General features: G+C 44.8%; 1 protein-coding gene across 2 annotated transcripts in view; it reads right to left on the bottom strand.

The window, feature by feature from the left end:
• GLS (glutaminase) overlaps positions 1-21542 on the bottom strand; it is a 94457-nt gene that overhangs the window by 20285 nt on the left and 52630 nt on the right. For both annotated transcript variants that reach the window (XM_060257409.1, XM_060257410.1), the window contains one exon: positions 20170-20262. In XM_060257409.1, coding sequence (XP_060113392.1) covers positions 20170-20262 — 93 coding nt within the window. The remainder of the gene's footprint in view (positions 1-20169; positions 20263-21542) is intronic.

Raw genomic sequence — 21542 nt, 5'->3', positions numbered from 1 at the left:
TCACTCTCTGGGTCAAGGAGTATCTCCTGTCATCTCTCCTGAACCTACGGCCCATCAGCTTCATTGGATGCCCTCAGGTTGTCCATTTGGGAGAGGAAGAAAACGTTCTCTTTTGTCAATTCTCTCCACTCCATGTATAATTTTATACACTTCTGTCGTGTCCCCCCCTCCCCCTTAGTTGTCTCTTTTCTTCTGAGCTCTGACAAGATTGGGCTAGCCTAAGCCACACCTGGGTCAGGACCCATGTTCTACAATCCAGTTTTTAACCATCTGCAACAAGGAGAAGCCCATTAGATTCTGCAGGCAGTCTTCCACAGGCGGCAAAAAGGCTGAAGTTTATAGAATCATAGTGGGAAGGGACCTCCAGGGTCATCTGGTCCAACCCCCTGCACAATGCAGGAAACTCACAAACGCCTCCCCGTAAATTCACAGGATCTTCATTGCTGTCAGATGGCCATCTAGCCTCTGTTTAAAAGCGTTCAAGGAAGGCAGGGATAACTTTGGACTTACACCAAAAATAGACAGCCAAGAATAATTCACTGCAGGAATATAATATTCGCAGGAACCACGTTATGGTGCCTCATTACATATTTTCCAGGTAAGGCCGAATAGGTATCTGCTACACATAGGGTTGCCAATCCCCAAGTGGGGGCAGGGGATCCCCCGGTTTGGAGGCCCTCCCCCCGCTTCAGGGTCGTCAGAAAGCGGGGGGAGGGGAGCGAAATGTCTGCTGGGAACTCTGTTATTCCCTATGGAGATTTATTCCCATAGAAAATAATGGAGAATTGATCCGCGGGTATCTGGGGCTCTGGGGGGGGGGCTATTTTTTGAGATAGAGGTACCAAATTTTCAGTACAGCATCTAGTCCCTCTCCCCAAAATATCCCCCAAGTTTCAAAACGATTGGACCAGGGGGTCCAATTCTATGAGCCCCTAAAGAAGGTGCCCCTATCCTTCATTATTTCCTATGAAAGGAAGGCATTGAAAAGGTGTGCCGTCCCTTTAAATGTGATGGCCAGAACTTCATTTGGAGTTCAATTGTGCTTGTCACAGCCTTGATCTTGGCTCCACCCCCAAAGTCTCCTGGCTTCACCCCCAAAGTCCCCAGATATTTCTGGACTTGGCAACCCTAGCTACACACGAACACATGAAGCCGCCTTATACTGAATCACACCCTTGGTCCATCAAGGGAAGTATTGTCTATTCAGACGGACGACAGCTCCCCAGGGTCTCAGGCAGAGGTCTTTTCCATCACGTACTGTCTGGTCTTTTTAACTGGAGATGTCAGGGATTTAACCTGTAACTTCCTGCATGCCTAGCAGATGGCCCCTCCCTGTGCACTGCAGCCATATGGTATTCTTTCTGAGTGAAAAGCTGAGGTAATTGAGTTTGCTTTATTTTAAAGTTTATAGACCACATTTTCCTCGAAATAGGCCTCACGGCAGTTTATGATCCAATAAAAATTCAATCACCATTTCAATTTCTACTCCTTTTCTCCACGTAAAACAGCCTTGAGTTGAAATATTTATCACGCCAGATGTTCCACAAAGTTCATAGAAATAATCCCTGTAAAGAAATGTTTACCACCAGTAACTGTACAAATACAGAGGGAAGAAGAAATAGTCCCTTCTATGTTGAAATTGAAGACTACATCCCATTCTGGAGACATCAATAATAAAACTGATTTTGGTATATCAAAGTGTGCAATTTTATGGATCTCACTTCTCTGTAACCCACTCAGCCATGAAGATATAGCCTCCTTTGAGATGATTTATGATCCAAGGAATATCTTTCCATTCTCATCATCAAAGCGACAGACTTGTAACACATTTCTAGTTTTGTCAACGTTTCAAGAACTGTCCAACGCAAATTGATTTTCAGGATTCCCTCCCCCACCCAATGTGTGTTGCCTCTAGGCCATGGGTTCCAAATCATTTTGAGCCTGCTGGCACCTTTAAAATTCTGTCACAGGGTGATGGGTGCCACCACAAAACAGCCACTGTGGAAGATGGAGTCAACTGCACACACAGAGGAAGCTCAAGTGCAGGGAAGAAGACGACCGCAGATTTATACCCCACCTTTTTCTCTAAATCAGAGTCTCAGAGTGGCTTACAATCTCCTTTCCCTCCCCCTCCCCCACAACAGACACCCTGTGAGGTAGGTGGGGCTGAGAGAGCTCTCCGAGAAGCTGCCCTTTCGAGGACAGCTCTGCGAGAGCTATGGCTGACCCCAGCAGCTGCAAGTGGAGGAGTTGGGAATCAAACCCGGTTCTCCCAGATAAGAGCCCGTGCACTTCACCACTACACCAAACTGGAAGTAAATTTTAAAAATACACCAGAAAAGAGGAGTCATAGAATAAAACATGCTGGAAGATCCGTGTTCTAGATCAACTACTATAATGTGCTGTAGAAGGGGCTGCCATTCAAAATAATCCAGAAGCACCACCTGTATGATCCAATAAAAATTCAATCACCATTTCAATTTCTACTCCTTTTCTCCACGTAAAACAGCCTTGAGGCCGAACTCCACAGCCGACTTCTCTCCAGGCACGGAAGACAGACACTCGTGAAGTTTAGGTAGCTGGATTGTCATCCAGTTACCTCCCAGCCTCACAACAACAACAAAAACCTAGAGTGGATGAACCCAGTGAAACAAACATTGATCAGGATGAACACACCAGTGACGCCCTGCTCAACTTCCCAACTTTCATGTTGCATATCATGAAAAAAATATATACTGAGGATCAAGATTCCCTCTAAGCTTCAAAGTCTTATGAGCAAAAATTCTACTTTGTGAGCTGCTGCCAAGTCCCTGTAGTCTGTTATGCGTCTCTATTGGAATGTGTACTTGGAATGTAGCTGTGAGAAACAAAACCAAAAGCACTACCCATTTCAAGGGCATTGACTTCCACCTTAGAATACCTTTATCTCTTTCTGTACCTCACTAAGCTTGTTGATGTAACTGTTTAACCCCTGTAGTTTGAAATGCTTGCTCGCTCAGATTTACGGCCGCTATTAACCGCCTATATCAGGGGTGGCCAACGGTAGCTCTCCAGATGTTTTTTTGCCTACAACTCCCATCAGCCCCAGCCAGCATGGCCGATGGCCGGGACTGATGGAAGTTGTAGGCAAAAAACATCTGGAGAGCTACCGTTGGCCACCCCTGGCCTACATAACCTGTGCCATTTTTGAACTAGGTCCGTTTCTTCACTGACCTAGTGTCTGAAGTATACCAAGCTGCCTTCCATTAAAATGTTTTTTTGAATTACAAAGAGCCTCTTTTATTGAAGGGCTTGGGGACTTGTCAGCGACTGGCATGAAAGTTGGGAGCTACTGCATAAATTACTGTGTTCTGGGGTCCTCCTTCCTGAGCCGAGACAAAAATGTGTGAGCTGGAGGCTAAAAATCTGTGAGCTAGCTCACGCTAACGCAGCTTAGAGGGAACACTGCTGAGGATCGTGTTTCTCACAGAATGCAACCCAAAAAATTGCAAGACTAGTTCTGCCTGGTGTGTGAGCCTGGTGTGAGACTAGTTCTGCCTGGTGTGTGAGCCATTCTGCTTCCAAAAAGTCAACAGTGTTAAGGGACGTCCTCATCTGAGTGTTTCTAACCTAACAGCCATTATATTTACATAAATTAAGAATTTGGAACTGCACCAACTAGTGAGATAGCAAGCTTAGAGATAAGCAAGCAAGGGGGGGGACGGTAAATGAAGCCACCGACAGGCTTCCTGCTATATCTACTGAGCAGGAGACATAACATGGAAATGCCAGGTTGATAACATACAACAAGAGAGGATGTCTAAGGGCATTGTCCTATTATACAGACAGGAAGTAAGAGTCAGCATCTGGTTATTGTATCTGCTTCCGCAGATAACAAGAATTGTGTTTCAGGATACTGGAAGGTGAATGTCCCAGCAAAGCCGAACAATTCTTCGGCACCACCTGACACCATCTCTTGCTTTGCGTGATTCTTTTTTTGTACTCCCATCTTTTTTGTGAAGCAGAGAGGTCCAAAGCACTTTTGTTAATTATTAAACAGGAGACTTAGATCTCAAGATATCCTGCCAAGCAACTCAACTTATAGAAAAATTCTCTGAATCTTTGACTCAGATTTAGTATTAATCTTGTTTATATACTACTTACCTCATATTATTATCTGTATTATTATCTGTATTATTATCTATATTATTATCTATATTATTATCTGTATTATTATCTTCTCTCTCTCTCTTTCACATTTCACTTATTATTACTATTATTATTATTATTACTATTATTATTATAATTACTATTATTATTATTATTATTATTATTACTACTGTTGTTAGTATTCACGAGCTCCACGGCGCAGTGTGTTAGAGCTGCAGTACTGCAGTCCTAAGCTCTGCTCTGCTCACAACCTGAGTTCGATCCCAGGTGGTAGCTGGGTTTTCAGGTAGCCGGCTCGAGGTTGACTCAGCCTTCCATCCTTCCAAGGTCGGTAAAAGGAGTATAGCTTGCTGGGGGGGGGGGGTGTAGAGGACTGAGGAAAGCAATGGCAAACCACCCTGTAAAAAGTCTGCCGTGAAAACATTGTGAAAGCAACGTCACCCCAGAGTCGGAAACGACTGGTGCTTGCACAGGGGACCTTTCCTTTCCCGTTAGTATTGTTATTTTTATTTTAATGAAATTTGGGCTGATGTCAGACAGTACTTCCATGTTAATATTTTCATATTTTAATATTATTACGAAAACCTTACCCTTAGGTAATGCTCACAGATACATGATGTAGACTCTTACTCTTAACAATATTGGTATATTTCACTTGCTAAGAGTTATTGTGCTTATATGCTATTTTCTACTGAATGTTGCTTAACTAATTCTTCATATGTCTGTTCTGTAATGTTAATACAGACACCCTGTGAGGTGGGTGGGGCTGAGAGAGTTCTCCCAGAAGCTGTCCTTTCAAGGACAACTCCTACGAGAGCTATGGCTAATCCAAGGCCATTCCAGCTGCTGCAAGTGAAGGAGTGGGGCATCAAACCCGGTTCTCCCAGATAAGATGCGAAGGGCTGTGGTTGTGCTTGGCGTGCCCAAGTTCCCAGGTTCGATCCCCAGCCTCTCCAGTCAAAAGGACCAGGTGGTAGGTGATGGGAAAGAACTCAGCTTGAGACCCCGGAGAGCTGCTGCCTATCCGAGCAGACGATACCGCCGGTGAGGGACCAAAGGTCCCCCAACAGAAGGTAGCTTCATGTGTTCAATGGATTATTAACACACACACATACATGCAAACCTTCTGAACGCTCTCCCGAGAATGGTCCTTCAGTAAGGAAGCTACTGCCATCAAGAGAATTCCTCCCCAACCCTTTGAGCTTCCCTTCCCTGGCTCTTTTTAACCACTAGCAGGCTGGGAGACGTGTATATACAGGGGTCATTTTGTAGAAAAATAGGTGGTGGAGCTCATTAGCATATGTCATTACGCCCCACCAGTCGAAAGCAACACGACGCAAGAAAGGAGAGCCCCAGGCGAGCAAGGCCTGCTTGGGCTGGCTAGAGATCCAGCCAGCCCAAGAAGGCCTCGCTCACCTGAGGCTCTCCTTGCTGTCCCCCCCGCAATCAAAAGGCAAGCTGCCCGCCGCCCCAAATCACATGTGGAGAAATGGTGGTGTGGGCTTCTCCAGGGGTTAATGAGGGCTGCTGGGGCCGTGACAAAGCTCCTGGCGGCTGGCTGGCTGCCCGCTCTCCTAATCCAGGGATTGTTATGCAGCTGCACCTACTATTCAATGGACAAGTTAGGTGGGGAGGAAGAGGGGGAACCCTCGGAAAGGTTCAGGAGCTGTGCTCCTGTGAGCTCCTGCTGAATTCAGGGCCTGTGTATATGTATGCACCCATGCACGTGTGTATGAAGATGAGCTAGGGTTTGAGCTTCTGCCCTCCCTGTGGGGGTGAGTCATCCTATTCAGAATTGGCAGAGCTTGAGGGAGCTTCTACACCAGGGGTGTCAAACATGCCACTCAGGGGCCAAATCAGACCCCTGGAGGGCTCCTATCAGGTCCCTGAGCAACTGGCTGTCATCTGCTTCCTTCTTCCTCTCTCTTGCTTCCTTCCAGGAGAGCCAGTTTGGTGTAGTGGTTAAGTGTGAGGACTCTTATCTGGGAGAACTGGGTTTGATTCCCCACTCCTCCACTTGCACCTGCTGGAATGGCCTTGGGTCAACCATAGCTCTGGCAGAGGTTGTCCTTGAAAGGGCAGCTGCTGTGAGAGCCCTCTCCAGCCCCACCCACCTCACAGGGTGTCTGTTGTCGGGGAGGAAGGTAAAGGAGATTGTGAGCCGCTCTGAGACTCTTTGGAGTGGAGGGCGGGATATAAATCCAATATCTTCTTCTGCATCACAGCTTGCTTTGCCAGGCTCTCTCAATCCCACAGCAGAGCTACTGAGCCAAACCTCTCTTCCTTCTATTGACTGAGGCTCCTTCCCCTTCTGGTCCCCTGGGGAACAAAGGAAAGAGCCCAAGCTTCCTTTTCCCAGTTCCCTGGAAAAGCACCTTTAAGATCAACGAGTGCTAATGTTTTAAGCATGTTTTAAGTTTTAAAAAAATCTTCAATTGTGTTTGTGCGCTTTACATCTTTCCTACCTAATCTTATAGGTACACACATGGCCCAGCCCACCAAGGTCTCATTTATGTCATATCCAGTCCTCATAACAAATGAGTTCGACACCCCTGTTCTACCCAGTCAGTTCATACTCAAAAGATGGTGAATAAAAATGACCCTGTGATAAATGTGTAAATCCTACACAGCGCAGATCATTGGGAACGATCAGTAGGCAGTGTCTCCTTTGCGCACCTACCTGCCCCTTCCCCTTACTGCAAAACAGCATTGGCTAGGAAATCCTAAGCAAGTCTACTCCAAAGTAAGTCTCATTTTATTCAAGGGGGTTTACTCCCAGGAAAAGTGCTTTTAGGATTGCACAGCAAGGTTTTTATTGCAGCATCCACAGGTGTGTGTGTGGTATTCTACGTGCATTTCTAACCATCTTACAATCACCAGTACCAAATATTTTGAACCAGGGAATGAAAACAATGGAGGAGTACAAAGATCCTTCTTCTAGCTTAGGTGAAAAGAAATCCAGTTGAAATCATCTGGGCCGTGTGTTCAGCCTTCTTTTTCCCACTGGGATTATTATATATAGGCATACCCCGTGTTGTAAACAGCATGCTTTGGTCTTCTTGTATTCCGCAAAATTCGCTTCTAGAAATGCTTTGGGTCGAAATAGTGGTGGTGGTGGAGCTACAAGCACAGTCAGCTTCAAGAGGGGATTGGATAAACATATGGAGCAGAGGTCCATCAGTCCATCAACCATTTCTAGATGCTCTGTATTCTTGGTGCTTGGTGAGGGGGGCAACAGTGGGAGGGCTTCTAGTGTCCTGGCCACACTGGTGGACCTCCTGATGGCACCTGGGGGTTTTTTGGTGACTGTGTGACACAGTATTCGAGTGGATGGGTCATTGACCTGATCCAACATGGCTTCTGTTATGTTCTTAAAATTCTTAGCAGATAGCAAAGTTTTGGTAGGTCTTGCTCAGAATCAAAAAGGACCGTAGATGTCAACTGAAACAATCAGTACACCTGATAATACACAATTCAAACAGGCCCCATCAAGTATAAAGATGTTCAACTGTTGGTAAGCTGGTAAAATACGCTGCTGTCCCTAAAATGTAAATTAATGTTGCATATAGTCAGGATTTCAGGCTCTGATTCTCGGAATGAGTCTCTCATGGATTTTCTCATTGGCTCGATTATCCACCCCGTGCCCCTTCCTCTATCGCCAAAGACAGCCAATGTGTCTGAATTCTTGCTGGCATCCAAGATGGGAGAACAGGCAGACCAAAATGAATGTGGAACACCAGCGGCGCAGGGGTTGTCCTCATCTTTTCAAAGAACCCAGTGGGCCTTAGAAATGGAGAAGCAGAAGATTAATAGGTGCCCTATCAGTCCTTAAGCAGAGGTTGGTGGGAAACCATACAACGTGAAGAAGAAATCACTGTGGAATGTTTAAGTGTGGGACTCGGGCTTGGATGGATTTGTACCTCCCGTGGCGCACGGCCCAAGGTTGACTCAGCCTTCCACCCTTCCGAGGTCGGTAAAACGAGTCCCCAGCTTGCTGGGGGGAAAGTGTAGAGGACTGGGGAAGGCAATGGCAAACCACCCCGTCAAAAGTCTGCCGTGAAAACGTTGTGAAAGCAACGTCACTCCAGAGTCGGAAACGACTGGTGCTTGCACAGGGGACCTTTCCTTTCCTTTCCTTTCCCAGCTGGTAGAAATGTCTGATAGTTAGCAGTTAGAGACTAGTCAATAGGCTGCATATATGATTTCACACCAGTGTCATAAAGTACAGAATCTCAAGCACAAAAGGGAAAACGTTCTCCAATGAAAGCTGATAACAGTTCTGCTAACTGAGGCAAAGTTTCATGCATTAGAAAAGCAAGCCAGGAGTGTGAAACCAAGCAAAGCTCAGAAAACTTACGTCCCACAGGTATGCAGGTGTTACGAATATTCGGGCAAGGATCAAAGGAGGACTGAAAGCAGGGAAATATAAGAGGTTTTCTATGAAAAAGAAATTTATTTATTTTATTTTATTTATTTATTTGGTGACTGAGCTGCCTTTTTGGAACACATTTAAGGCCTTCCAGAATAGAGAAGATGAAATGAGCTTTTAGCAGAAGCGCTCAAGAAGAGATCTTTTTAACGTTACGTTTGAGAGAGAGAAAAGTGTTTTCAAGGCATTGGGAAATTCAGTTGAAGCTTATGAATTGTGACTGAAAACGCACATAATAGATTTGCCCTTTCCCTCTGCAGCCCCCCAAAAGCTTTTCTAAAAGAGCAGGAGAACCCCTAGGAATGGACTGGGAAGAAGTACAAAGAGGTCGCAGCTTTAGAAGAAAAACATACCTCTCGCACATTTTCATTTACACTAAGTATTGCAGAACATTGTAAGAATTAATCAACTTGGTGACTCAAATCTTAAATGGCGTCTGTGACATTACAATATCAAGACACAATTTGATGATTGGAACATCTCATGGGTTTGGGATGTTCGCTGAAGTCCAAGTTCATAGCAGCAATTACGGTGTGTGTGTGTGTTTTTTAGAGATTTCCATTTTATCGAACAAACAAGTCATGGTCAAGAAAGATTAGGAAACTTACCTTGGGGGGGGGGGAATGCAGTGATTGTGTGAAGATTCAGGTACCAAAAACAGAATAAACGCTTGCGATATCCTGCTTTAGTGGTTTACGATGATACAACCAAATCTCCAAGACAATTTATTGAAGCTAGAAACCTGAATTTAAAGCAGGCGAGTGTAAATATGCCATTAGGAATGGGCTGTGGCTTCAAATCAGTTTCACTAAAGTAGGGCAACTCTAATTGATATCTTGCGATTCTGCAGTTATAATACAATTAGGATTAAGGACTTTGTAAATAGAATAATTATAACTGGGACACCTCTCATTGTCCTCTTCCCTACTATTTCCTTTCCTGTAAGCCCCCTACAGCAGAGGTGGGGAAGCTCTGTCCGAGGGCCTTATACGGCCCTCGAGGTCACTTGGTGTGGCCCTCGGGGATTGCTGGGCTGAACCGAGCCATGTGGCAGCCTCCCTGGGGCCTGGCTGGCCAGCGAGGATTGTGGGGCCCAGCCGCGCTGTGCAGCAGCCTCCCCAGGGCCAGGCAGGGATCACAGGGCCCAGATGTACTGTGTGGCAGCCTACCTGGGGCCTGGCCGGCTGGCCAGAATTACTGCAGAGCCTGGAAAAGACTGTCACAGTTCAGTTTGCACTTGATTATCCCAGAGGGTGTGGCCTAATATGCTAATGAGTGTGTGACCTAATATGCTACTGAGTTCCTGCTGGGCTTTTTCTACAATAAAGCTCTGGACCTATGCATTTGCCTAGGGCGGCGGACCAAGTGTGTGTGTGTGTGCACCGGATTAGGCTCTCCCCACATTACTTCAAATAGAAAAACAATTATTTGCATTCATTTTGCTGGCCTAAATCATTCTCCCTCAGTGGAGCACTGTATTTTAAGTTGATAATTTTTTATGGCCCACAAATGATGTTATAAATATCCATATGGCCCTTGGCAGAAAAAAGGTTCCCCATCCCTGCCCTACAGCCTCCATGTTTCTCTCTTTCCTTCTTCTCCGATAAATCCTCTCCCAAAGCCCAAAACTTCCCTGGAATGGGCCCAGCCTCTGCCTTTTAAGACAGGTGATATGGTTGCGTTTGCCAAGCAATGGCCACTGAGGGCATTCATTGCATATTATAAAACCCCAACGTTTATTATTTTAGAGCAGGGGTGTCAAACTCATTTGTTAGGAGAGCCGGATATGACATAAATGAGACCTTGTTGGGCCGGGCCATGTTGGGTGGGCCGAGTCATGTCAGGCCAGGCCATGTATGTACCTAAGATTAGGTAGCAGAGATATAAACTTCATAAAGGACACAAACACATGCTTAAAACGTTAGCACTCGTTCGTCTTAAAGGTGCTTTTTTTGTATTTCTCCCATAGGATCCAGGGAACTGGGCAAAGGAAGCTCTGGCGCGTTCCTTCCTTCCCTAGGGGACTGGCGGGGGGGGGGGAGGAGCCTCAGCCAATAAAAGGAAGAGAGGCTTAGATCAGTAGCTCTGCTGTGCAGTTGAGAGCCTGGAAAAACAAGTTCTGCCCCCCTTCTTCCTCCCCAAGGGAGGAGCCTCAGCCAATGGAGAAAACAGAAGTTTTGCTCTGCAGCTCCTGTGCAATCGAGCAAGCTTTGCAAAGCAAGCTGTTTTGCAGACAGGAGCAAGAGAGAGGGAGAAAGAAGCAGATGACGGGCAGTTGCTCAGGGGCCTGATAGGAGCCCTCTGGGGGCCTAATTCAGCCCCTGGACAACATGTTTGACACCCCTGTTTTAGAGGCTGAGGATTCTCTGCAAAGCTGGGGAGTTTTTCAAGTTTGTAGAAAGACCCATCTTGTCTAACCTTGGCCCCAGCCTCTGGATGTAGGTATCCACAATTTAGCCACACTGAAAATCAGATTTACCGATGCGCCCAAGGAGGAAGTACAAGGATTTTGTCCAGCCTGTTCCTCCAATTCAAATGAGTTTTCTTGTTCACAGTGAAATGTGGTCATATAAAGATAGGAAGTTGCCCTACACTGAATCAGAACATCGATCTACAGACGTCAGTATTGTCCACTCATAATGGACAACGGCTCTCCAGGGTCTCAAGCTGAGGTCTTCACATCACTTATGACCTGATCCTTAACTGGAGATGCCAGGGATTGAGCCTGGGACTTTCTGCGTATCATGCAGACGCTCTACCACTGACCTTTAAAAGTCTGTGAAGTTGTGAGACAGCAGACTGCCACAAAACAGCAGAAGAGCAAATCAGCCGAAAACTCATCATGAAGTTTGGTTCGCAAGCTGGTTCATGCCCATCTGTATACATGAACCCTAACAGGTTTTGGATCCACTGCCAAGGTCACACTTTATCATGGAACCCTCTTCAGTTTGGATAACCACATACATAATCTTCATTTGGACGTGTATCTAGTTGTGTGAAGGGCATACTTTATGGCACTTCACACCTACGACATCTATCTGGCTTTTTGTCACCCTCCACTGTTGTTTCAGCCCAGTTAACAACACTAACAAACACAGACCCCAAGTTGTGATTCTTTTAATCTGCTAAAAACATTTCCATGACTCTACATACCAACTCACTACCCACTTTCTCTATATTCAGGATTGCTTGCCATTCCATTTTTGTCTGATGAAGTCTGCTTAGAGCATACGAAAGCTTAAATTCTGAATAAAACTTAGTTGGTCTTAAAGATGCAACCTGTCTACTGTTTTGTTCTATAACAAACTGAGTGTTCATTCAGACTTCAGGGATGCAATCATTCAATGGTCTGTAAATCAGTTCATAAAAGGACACTGGTTACAGCCAAAAGAGATTACACACTGACCTCTATTGCTTAACAATCAATCAAAGTAAGTGGATTAAAGAAGGCTTGAAAGAGTATATTTAAGATATTCTGGAGCAGGGGTGGCCAATGGTAGCTCTCCAGATGTTTTTTGCCTACAACTCCCGTCAGCCCCAGCCAACATGGCCAATGGTTGGGGCTGATGGGGTTTAATTCCAACCCACTGGTTCTGGTCCTACCTTCTGGGGCACAGAAAACAATTCCACATCATCCTCTATATGACAGCCCTTCAAGTACTTGAAGATGGTAATCCTATCACCTCTCAGCCGCCTCCTCTCCAGGCAAAACATTCCCAGCTCTTTCAACCTTTCCTCACAGGACTCGGTCTCCAGACCCCTCACCATTTTTGTCGCTCTCCTCTGGACCCGTTCCAGCTTGTCTATATCCTTCTTAAAATGTGGTGCCCAAAACTGAACACAAGACTCCAGGTGAGGTCTTACCAGAGCAGAGTAAAGCAACACCATCACTTCACGTGATCTGGACACTAGACTTCTGTTGATTGGCTCTCCTTCCTTGGAGGTTTTCTGGTCTACCCCCCCACCCACCCATTAAATATGATTTCAGAGATTTGCCCCAATCCTGAGGACAGCTTGGGAAGGGGTGTGTGGTGAAAAGGGGTCAGGAAAACCCTAACGGATGCATGGAAGACTGCACAGAGCATTTCTGCTATGTCAGAGAAATGAAACACTGAGAAAAGGTAACAAGCAACACGAGAATCAGACAGACAAACAACTGAATTCTTACTCAAGCCTAACTAATAACTAAATGTGATACCAATGGGGATGGATCACTTTCACGCAGCATACTAATTTCTTTTGGGTTTTTTAGTGTAAAAAAATCTGGCAAGGCTGTTATTCCTAGAGGCAAGCTATGCTAAAGAAGCGTTTCAAAAAGGAAAAATACAGAAGGATCAGCTTAAAATAAATTTATTATTATACAAAAGCATGTGCGCTGAAGATACATAAATAACATACGGTGCAAATGAAACATGAACACACAACGGATCGCTGAAACCGAGGCAAAAAAAGCATCACAACACATGCCAAAACAAAGGTTAAAAGGGCAAAACAAAGATTACAATTTCAAGGAAGTGCTAATGATGCCAGCAAAGGGAAAGGGAGGGGGGGAACAGGACAAAAAAGAAAACGACAAATATAATACTTGAATATCAAGAACTAGAGTTGTTGTTAACACAGATGTACGCTAAAGCTTTATTAATGATATAACTTCAACAAAACACAAAATATTCTGTCAACCTTTTTAACACCATAATCATAGCCGTGCTCGTAAAACAATACAGATTCTCCTGAATGTGAATTCTACTCCTGAATGTAGCCCCTGTTCTCCATTAGCTGACTAACCACATATCCTACTCTCTAAGGCTGCTGTGTATGGGCCGTTTTCCTGAAGAAGGCTCCAGAGCAATTCTTGCTTCAGCTGATTTTTAAGGTGAATTTTAAAAGCTTGCTTTGTAGTATCAGTGAGCTTTCTTACCAAACTGTTATCCTGCAGGAGGGACGCTCACTGGCCCTATGAAATAGGCTCAAACTCCCGTTCAGTCTTCATGTATGAAAACACCTTGAGTCTTGTGTGTCTGCGTGGGGGGAGGGGGGGCAGGTATTACAGCTTGGGTCTTAAGCACTGTGAGTGCAGTTTCACTAAAAGGAGGCGATTTCCTCCTCCGTGTCCCCCCTTGTCCCCTTCTGTGCCCACACTCCAGCCTATTACTGTGCCCCTTCGAGTCACCGGATCCAAGAGTGTGGGAGAACAGAAAAAAATCCCCTGCAGACGGAAAAGCTGTTCCGTCAGAGGGGCTGTTACTGGGTGACAAAATGACAATTTTAGAATGTTGGTGTAGGCAAATGATTTGCTCTGTCAGAGAAGGCATCGATGTCAAACAGAAGAGCATTTCTTCTGCTGAACGTCATTTCCCCATGGCACTGACGTCAGCCTTTGCCAAATGCTTTGAGATGCAAAATATTTGCCGCCAGACAATTGCTACAGGGTGAGGAGGCCATCTTCCCCATCCCGACCTTCGTTTCAATGAGGTCAGAACCCATTTTCTTTCTTTCTTTCTTTATATTTTATTTTATTTAGAGGATTTTTATCCTGCCCTACCCCACAAATGAGCTCACGGCGGATTACAACAAGATCAAAGCAGTTAAAATCAATAAAACATAACCATTAAAACAATTAAAACCACCTGATTTCAGAGCAGGAGACAGAATTGATTGGATTAAATACAGTTTCAAACTGGAACCAACAGATCAAAAGGGTAGCATCAAACTTTGACTGGGCCTTCTGAGGACAGAATACTTCAGCAGAAGGGATACTTCAGCGAGGGAGGTCAACTTAGTTTAATTGGGACGCCCACTGCCTTCATTTCGAAGGCCCAATGGAATAGCTCTGTTTTGCAGGCCCTGCAAACTCTTTGTGAGTTTCCATGCCACACAAAATAGGGCTCTCCTTGAATCCCGGGGTAACTGCCAAAGCAGACTTATCTTCTTCAAAGGGTGAAGAGATTGGGATCTCTAAGGAAGTGGATCTCAAACTTCTTGGAGGGGGAACCCCTTCTCAATTTACTTTGCAAGCAGGTGCCAAAATCAGCCAGGACCTCACCCTATTTCCCCCCTCCCCAATATAAAATACGGGCATCGCGCATCAATTAACGGTGAACAGGTTTATAATTTTTTGTTTCATATCCTGTATTTAAAAATATACAAAAATACTGAATCAGACCCATGGTTCATCAAGGTCAGTATTGTCTACTTGAACTGGCACCAGCTCTCCAGGCTGAGGTCTTTTGTATCACCTACTGCCCAGCTGTTTTTAATTGGAGATGCTGCGGATTGAACCTGGGACCTTCTGCGTGCCAAGCAGATGTTCTACTACTGACCCATGGCTCTTCCTCCATAATTCCCAATTGTGTTTTGAAACTGACAGGGCAAGTTTCCAGTGTCGGGATCTCCCAACACACCAGTCTGCAACTACTATAGACTGGAATTCAGAACTAAAGCATAAATAATGTGTGTTAAATTATGCTAAATTATCCACCTTGCTTAAGAATTCAAGAAGCGTCTTTCCAGGTAACATCAATCTAACGCTTTGCCAGAATGCCATGGAGTGTCCTTGAAATTGGGTCACGGGAGGTACATTATAGATCACTGTTTCTCTGCTCACCCTGATATCTGATAATCAAGGGCAAAGTTACACCTTGACTACTACTCCTGAAATTTTATGCAACCTGACTGTGCTCAGCGTATATGATAACAACTTTCTTGGTATATTGTCGGAGGCACTATCTCAATCTGCCCTTCTCTGCCTGGGCTACTGTCACAAAAATATAATTAATCATTAAAATATTCAATATAAGCAACACTATTACAATATGCTGTGAGTAATTTGGGAATGCTATTTTCTATACTGTGATACATTTTAATATTTTTTTAAACATATTGACATATAATGTTCGTAATAAAAGCCTTGCTATCGTGACCTAATTTTCAGTCTTGCTCACAATGTTTAGGTTAAACAATGGACTTTACTTGAAGAGACTGAGGGCAACAACTTGCTTGCGAGTAAATGGGCAAGATCCAAAAGATGCCCCTTCCAACACACGGAGCTTCCAGTCTCTTGGCAAGGAAGACCAGACTCCAGACCACAAAGAAAGAAACGTATTCTCTCTCATGCATAAGACCTTTCAAAAATGGGAGCAGAGGAACGGCGGCAGAACCTACCTACCCACCCTGTGCAAATATCTGAAGACGATCACAAGCAGCTGGTTTCCTTCTAATCATGGTGCTACCATCCCAATGCCTTTTTTGGGAGTAAGGTATTGGAGCTGGATTTATTTTTCCTATTAGTTTAATGGGAGGAATATTGTTTGCCGAACCACCCAGTTTAATGGGAGGAATATTGTTTGCCGAACCACCCAAAACTCCCTGAAAACTTGACGAACGGCCAATGTTCCCTTTAATTCCTGCCCCCCCCCCCGAGTGGGGCAGTTCACATCCTAAGCAAAATAGAACTGCTGTCATCTTAAACAGGGTGATGGGACAGATTGCTGCTGAGCGAAGCTTCTTAGTGGCTGCTCATGTGCACAGCTTAAAGGGAACACCGAGTTATTCTTTCAACTGTTTCGGGAACTGATTCTCCTACCTCTGTTGCTGCTGCTTGTTACGATTTTGCCTTCATCTTCTGCTGCACCGCAAATTTTTCTACACTACCTACAGAATTTCCCTTCCGAGCTTATTCCTTATGAACACGATGCAACTAAATTTTTAGCCGCAATGACACCTTCACAAGGTTTCCTCCCCACCCTCCCAGTGCTTCCTGAAAAAACTATTTAGAGAAATCTGTATAAAATTAGGTATTATTTTTTGGTATCTTAAACATTATTTACAAATCAAAGAAAACAGAAGAAAGCAAAAACAAAAATCAAACCGAAATATTTGGAAAGCCATGATCTAGAGCAGGGGTGTCAAACTCATTTCTTATGAAGGCCGGATCGGACATAAATTAGACCTTGTTGGGCCAGGCCATGTCGGGCTGAGCCGTGTGTATACCTATTTAAGATAAGGTAGCAGAGATATAAACTTTTAAAAGGACACAGACAAATATGACTAAAAATTTTTATAAAAAACTTAAAAATAAAACATGCTTAAGACATTAGCACTTGTTGGTCTTAAAGGTGCTATCTTTGTATCTCTCCCATGGGATCCAGGGAACTGGGCACAGGAAGCTCTGGCTCTTTCCTTCCTTCCCCAGGGGACCAGGAGGGGGAGGAGCCTCAGCCAATGGAGAAAACGGGGCTTTGCTCTGTAGTTCCTGTGCGATTGAGCAAGCCTTGCAAAGCAAGTTGAGATGCAGAAGGAAGCAAGAGAGGGGGAGAAGGAAGCAGATGACAGCCACATGTTTGACACCCCTGATCTAGAGGAATCGGAGTGCGTTTAAAAGATTTTAAAAAATGAACCATGAAACTAGAGCCCGCTCCTTCAGTTTTGCTCTCCCCGACCTTCCATTCTATACACTACAGTAGTGGAGATGTCCTCATTTGACTCGGGTGACACTTTTTTCCACACAGTCTCTTTTAACGCAAGCTCGTACTGGAGGCTCTCACAGTCCAACGGTCCAAAGGAATGCTAGTTATTCAAGCAACATACATGATTTATTAGTTTGCCAGCACAAAAGAAACATTCTAGAATTACTGATATTTAGCAAGGAGGGCTGACCAGGCTGTTGACCCTCCGCTGCCTCAACATCTGTGACAGATGTGGGAACAATGCTTTTCCGGACAAGTTATGGGACTATATGTTGTCAAAGGCTTTCACAGCCAGAGCCCATTGGTTACTGTAGATTTTCCGCGCTGTGTTTTCTGGCTTACACCTCTGAGAAGACCAGTCAGTTGCTGGCGAAACGTCAGATCTCACAATGCCAAGACCACCGCCACACAGCCCGGAAAATCTACAACAACTAGTTATGAGACTTTTACAAAGCCATGCTTCTACTCCCCTAGTCAACTGGTCTTTATTCTGAACGCCGTGACCTCAAAAAGCTACAGAGGAGCAACCAAACAATCCTTTGGGTTCAAAGGCCCTTTACATACTTCACTGCCATCTTTTGTCTTCCAAAGGACACAGACAAATATGACTAAAGATTTTTTATAAAAAACTTAAAATAAAACATGCTTAAGACATTAGCACTTGTTGGTCTTAAAGGTGCTTTCTTTGTATCTCTCCCATGGGATCCAGGGAACTGGGCACAGGAAGCTCTGGCTCTTTCCTTCCTTCCCCAGGGGAAGGTCCTTTGAAGGTGTCTACACTGAGCACTGCTTGGATAACAAGGCCTTTGGGTGTGCACTCAGGCCCCTTCTGTCCCAGCAAGTACCTGAATTCCTTTTTAACTGGAAGAGGTGCGTTCCTTTTGCTCCTGTTTCCTCCTGCAGTCAGAATGCTCGGAGAGTACAGAACAACCTTCGCTGCTGCTGAACGGAGTATTGAAAAAACACTGGGGCTCTTTTCTCACCAATCTCTGGACCGATATAGTTAACTAAGAACTTCTAGCCTTTATTACATTTGTATAAGGACAAGTATATGGTTCCAAGTTCCAAATGAAAACTCAGCAAAGGATAGGTATGACACCCTCCAGGTGGTAAAACAACTATACAATATCGCAGGGGTGGCCAAGGGTAGCTCTCCAGATGTTTTTCGCCTACAACTCCCATCAGTCCCAGACACTGGCCACGCTGGCTGGGGCTGATGGGAGTTGGTAGGCAAAAAATATCTGGAGAGCTACCATTGGCCACTTCCTGCAATACCGTGATTAAACAAAAGTGCCACCTTCTCAGAAATATAAATCTCTTACATACTGAAGCTCCAGACTTTATTTGTCACCAAGATTTCAATACGACAATCCATAAATACATTTTTAAAGTAAATCAGTTTCAAAACATCTACAGAAATTTATGCAGCCCAAACGCCAAACCGGAAAGTTTAGTTAAGTTTATTTGATTCTTATCCCGCCCTCCCCGCCGAAGCGAGCTCAGGGCAGCTCACAAAAATAATAGAATAACGATAAAAACAGTTAAACATTAAAATAAACAATTTATAAAATAAACATTAAAATAAACAGTTTAAACGATCTGGTGCTAATCCCGTATGATTAAGGATGGCATTCAGTGTTCTTGGACATCCAATTAAATCTAATATTGCGGCAGTGGTCATCATTCGGTTAAAAGCTAACTGAAATAATGACAAAAGGCAGAAACAAGGCAGAAGCGATTCCAATCTCCGAAGAACTGGTGCTTGCAATGTTCAAGAAATAAGAAATGCTGGAGTTCTGAGTCGCTTCTCGACCCCTCTTTGATAAAGGCCTCTTTGAAATGGAGGATTACTGAGGCTGGTGTCTCCATAGAAAAAGGCATGAGAAGTTCTTTACCCATAAGAAGAGGGGAAATGTGAGCACTAGAAGCGCTTTCTGCTACGAGCACTTTCTGCCCATCGAGTTTGGACGGCATAAATTTCTATGGACACATGAATCTGATTTACTTTAAAACTGTATTTATGAATTGTTGCATTAAAATCTTGGTTACCAAATAAGTCTGGAGCTTGGCTAAGTGTGCGGACTCTTATCTGGGAGAACCGAGTTTGATTTCCGACTCCTCCACTTGCAGCTGCTAGAATGGCCTTTGTTAGCTCTCGCAGGAGTTGCCTTGAAAAGGCAGCTTCTGGGAGAGCTCTCTCAGCCCCATCCACCTCACAGGGTGTCTGTTGGGTGGGGGGAAGAAGATGTAGGAGATTGTAGGCCACTCTGAGACTCTGTCCTTGAAAGGGCAGATTCTGGGAGAGCTCTCTCAGCCCCACCCACCTCACAGGATGTCTGTTGTGGGGGAAGAAGATAAAGGAGACTAAGCCGATCTGAGACACTGACTCAGAGAGAAGGGCGGGGTACAAATCTGCAGTTTACTTCTTCAATACACAAGAGATTTATATTTCTAAGTAGGTGGCATTTTTTGTTTGATCACGGTATTATATCGTGGCTTTACCGTCTTGTCCGTGATTCTCCTTCCCAGTTGGTTATAGCCTCCGTGTGGTGGCTGGAGAACTCACGGGGTTAGAAATGATCCCATGGAGAGCAGTTCCTCTAGAGAAAACGGCTGCTTTGGAAGGCAGACTCTCTAGCATTGTGAAACACTGAAGCCCCTCTCCTCCCCAAGCCCCACCCTCCTCAGGCTCCACCCCCAGGCATTTCCCAACCTGGAGCTGGCAACCCTAGCGAAGGGCCTTCCCATTTCACATCTACAAATTAACGTTGTATGAGCTGAGCAGCCCAAAGGCATGGAAGATTTTGCCTATTTTTCTTTGCAGTCGCTGACCCAGGAGGAAGTCAGGCCTACCGATAATGAGAGGCAGGCAAACTCCAGCCACAGACTTCCTTCAAATTAGCCTGAGCGTATGACAAAAAAAGCACTGCGATGCGCCAGGTTGCCATTAAAGGAGAACGTTTGAAGCCAGCGGCTAACGCGCCATGCGCAGCGCCCGATGTAAGTGCCGTTTTGCACACTCAGGACGGAAGTATTGATGCGATACATGTCATTGAGCAATCCTATAACAGGGAACGGGAAGCAACTACAAGGCACACGACACACTGAGGCACCCCCGGGACTCACCCGCTGATCACCCCCTTCTCGCCGAGGATCGAGCTTCTTCGCAAAGTGCCGCAGGTTGTCGTAATTGTGGAAATTGCACAGGGAAACCAGTTCCTGCAATGACCGAAGCATCGCATTATCGGACACAGCAAAACCACATTACACAGTATTATGTCTGTGTCACCTAAAGACTGGCATTTATCCACTGTCCAAGTATGAACCATAATGTGTAGCGCTTCCTCACCCTTAAGGAGGAAAAAAAGTATTAACTGAGCATGACCTGCTGCCCCCAAATACAAATTATAAGGCTTCGCTTCCTCACCCTTAAGAAAAACCTCATGCTACCCTGGTATTATCCGCTGACCAAATTTGAAGGCAACCCAAATCATTTATAGGCTCAGCTGTAATCAAAAACTACAACCAAAAAAAAAAAAAGGCTGTGGAAAAATAATGAAAAAATGACAGAACAAACTTACAGTGTATCAAAAAACTCTCCATGTCCTTTCTCAATATCAAAAATACATTTCATAAACAAGAAACCATCACATCCATACAAAATTTACACTTATTAAGGAAGAGGAATGGAAAAATCCATATATTCTCTAAGCGTGTCAATTTCTGACTTCAAAGCATGAGTATCCGTTCACCCGCTCCCGCGGGTCAATTAAAGCGCTAGTGCTGGGGGAAATTCCTTGTGCAAAAGTTCCAGTAGCCTTTCTGAAGCCTTTTTTCAAGTTCCAAAAACGCAAGTTAAGATGCTTCACATTTCAATAGCTGAACTTCAACTGTGGGTGTAGGCAAAGCCTCAACAGCAACGCATGTACTGCTGTTTCAGACAGCTCCTTCCTCCCGGAGGCGTTCTCCCATGCGACAATTAACACAGGAATAACTAGCACAGCACATCACACGGAGCCAATACTCCAATTTGGGGGAATAGGAAAGAAGAGAAGGGAAAAAGTATTTCTATCCATAAAGAAGAAGAAGAGACCCAGAGTCCAGCTAACCAAATCTGTGGCAGGGGATGAACTTTCAGGAGTCACTGCTGCTCGGTTCCTCAATTCTGCTGAAGACAGCAGTGACTCACGAAAGCTCCTGTCCTTCCACAAATTCTGTTAGTCTTTAAGGTGCTCCTGGACTCTTGCTTTTTTCCTACTGCTACAGACATAACACAATATCTACACATAAAACAAGCACAGACTAACATATACGTTCAAAAAAAGTAAAGGTAGCCCCCCTGTGCAAGCACCGAGTCGTCACCGGCCCGTGGGGTAACGTCGCATTACGTTTTCTCAGCAGGCTTTTGACGGGGTGGTTTGCCATTGCCTTCCCCAGTTGTCTATGCTTTACCACCAGCAAGCTGGGGACTCACTTTATGTTCAGCCCTCCTTCAAATA

The sequence above is a fragment of the Heteronotia binoei genome, chromosome 16 (assembly GCF_032191835.1).
Source record: "Heteronotia binoei isolate CCM8104 ecotype False Entrance Well chromosome 16, APGP_CSIRO_Hbin_v1, whole genome shotgun sequence".
Lineage (NCBI taxonomy): Eukaryota > Metazoa > Chordata > Lepidosauria > Squamata > Gekkonidae > Heteronotia > Heteronotia binoei.
This window is presented reverse-complemented; position numbering and strand designations above follow the sequence as displayed.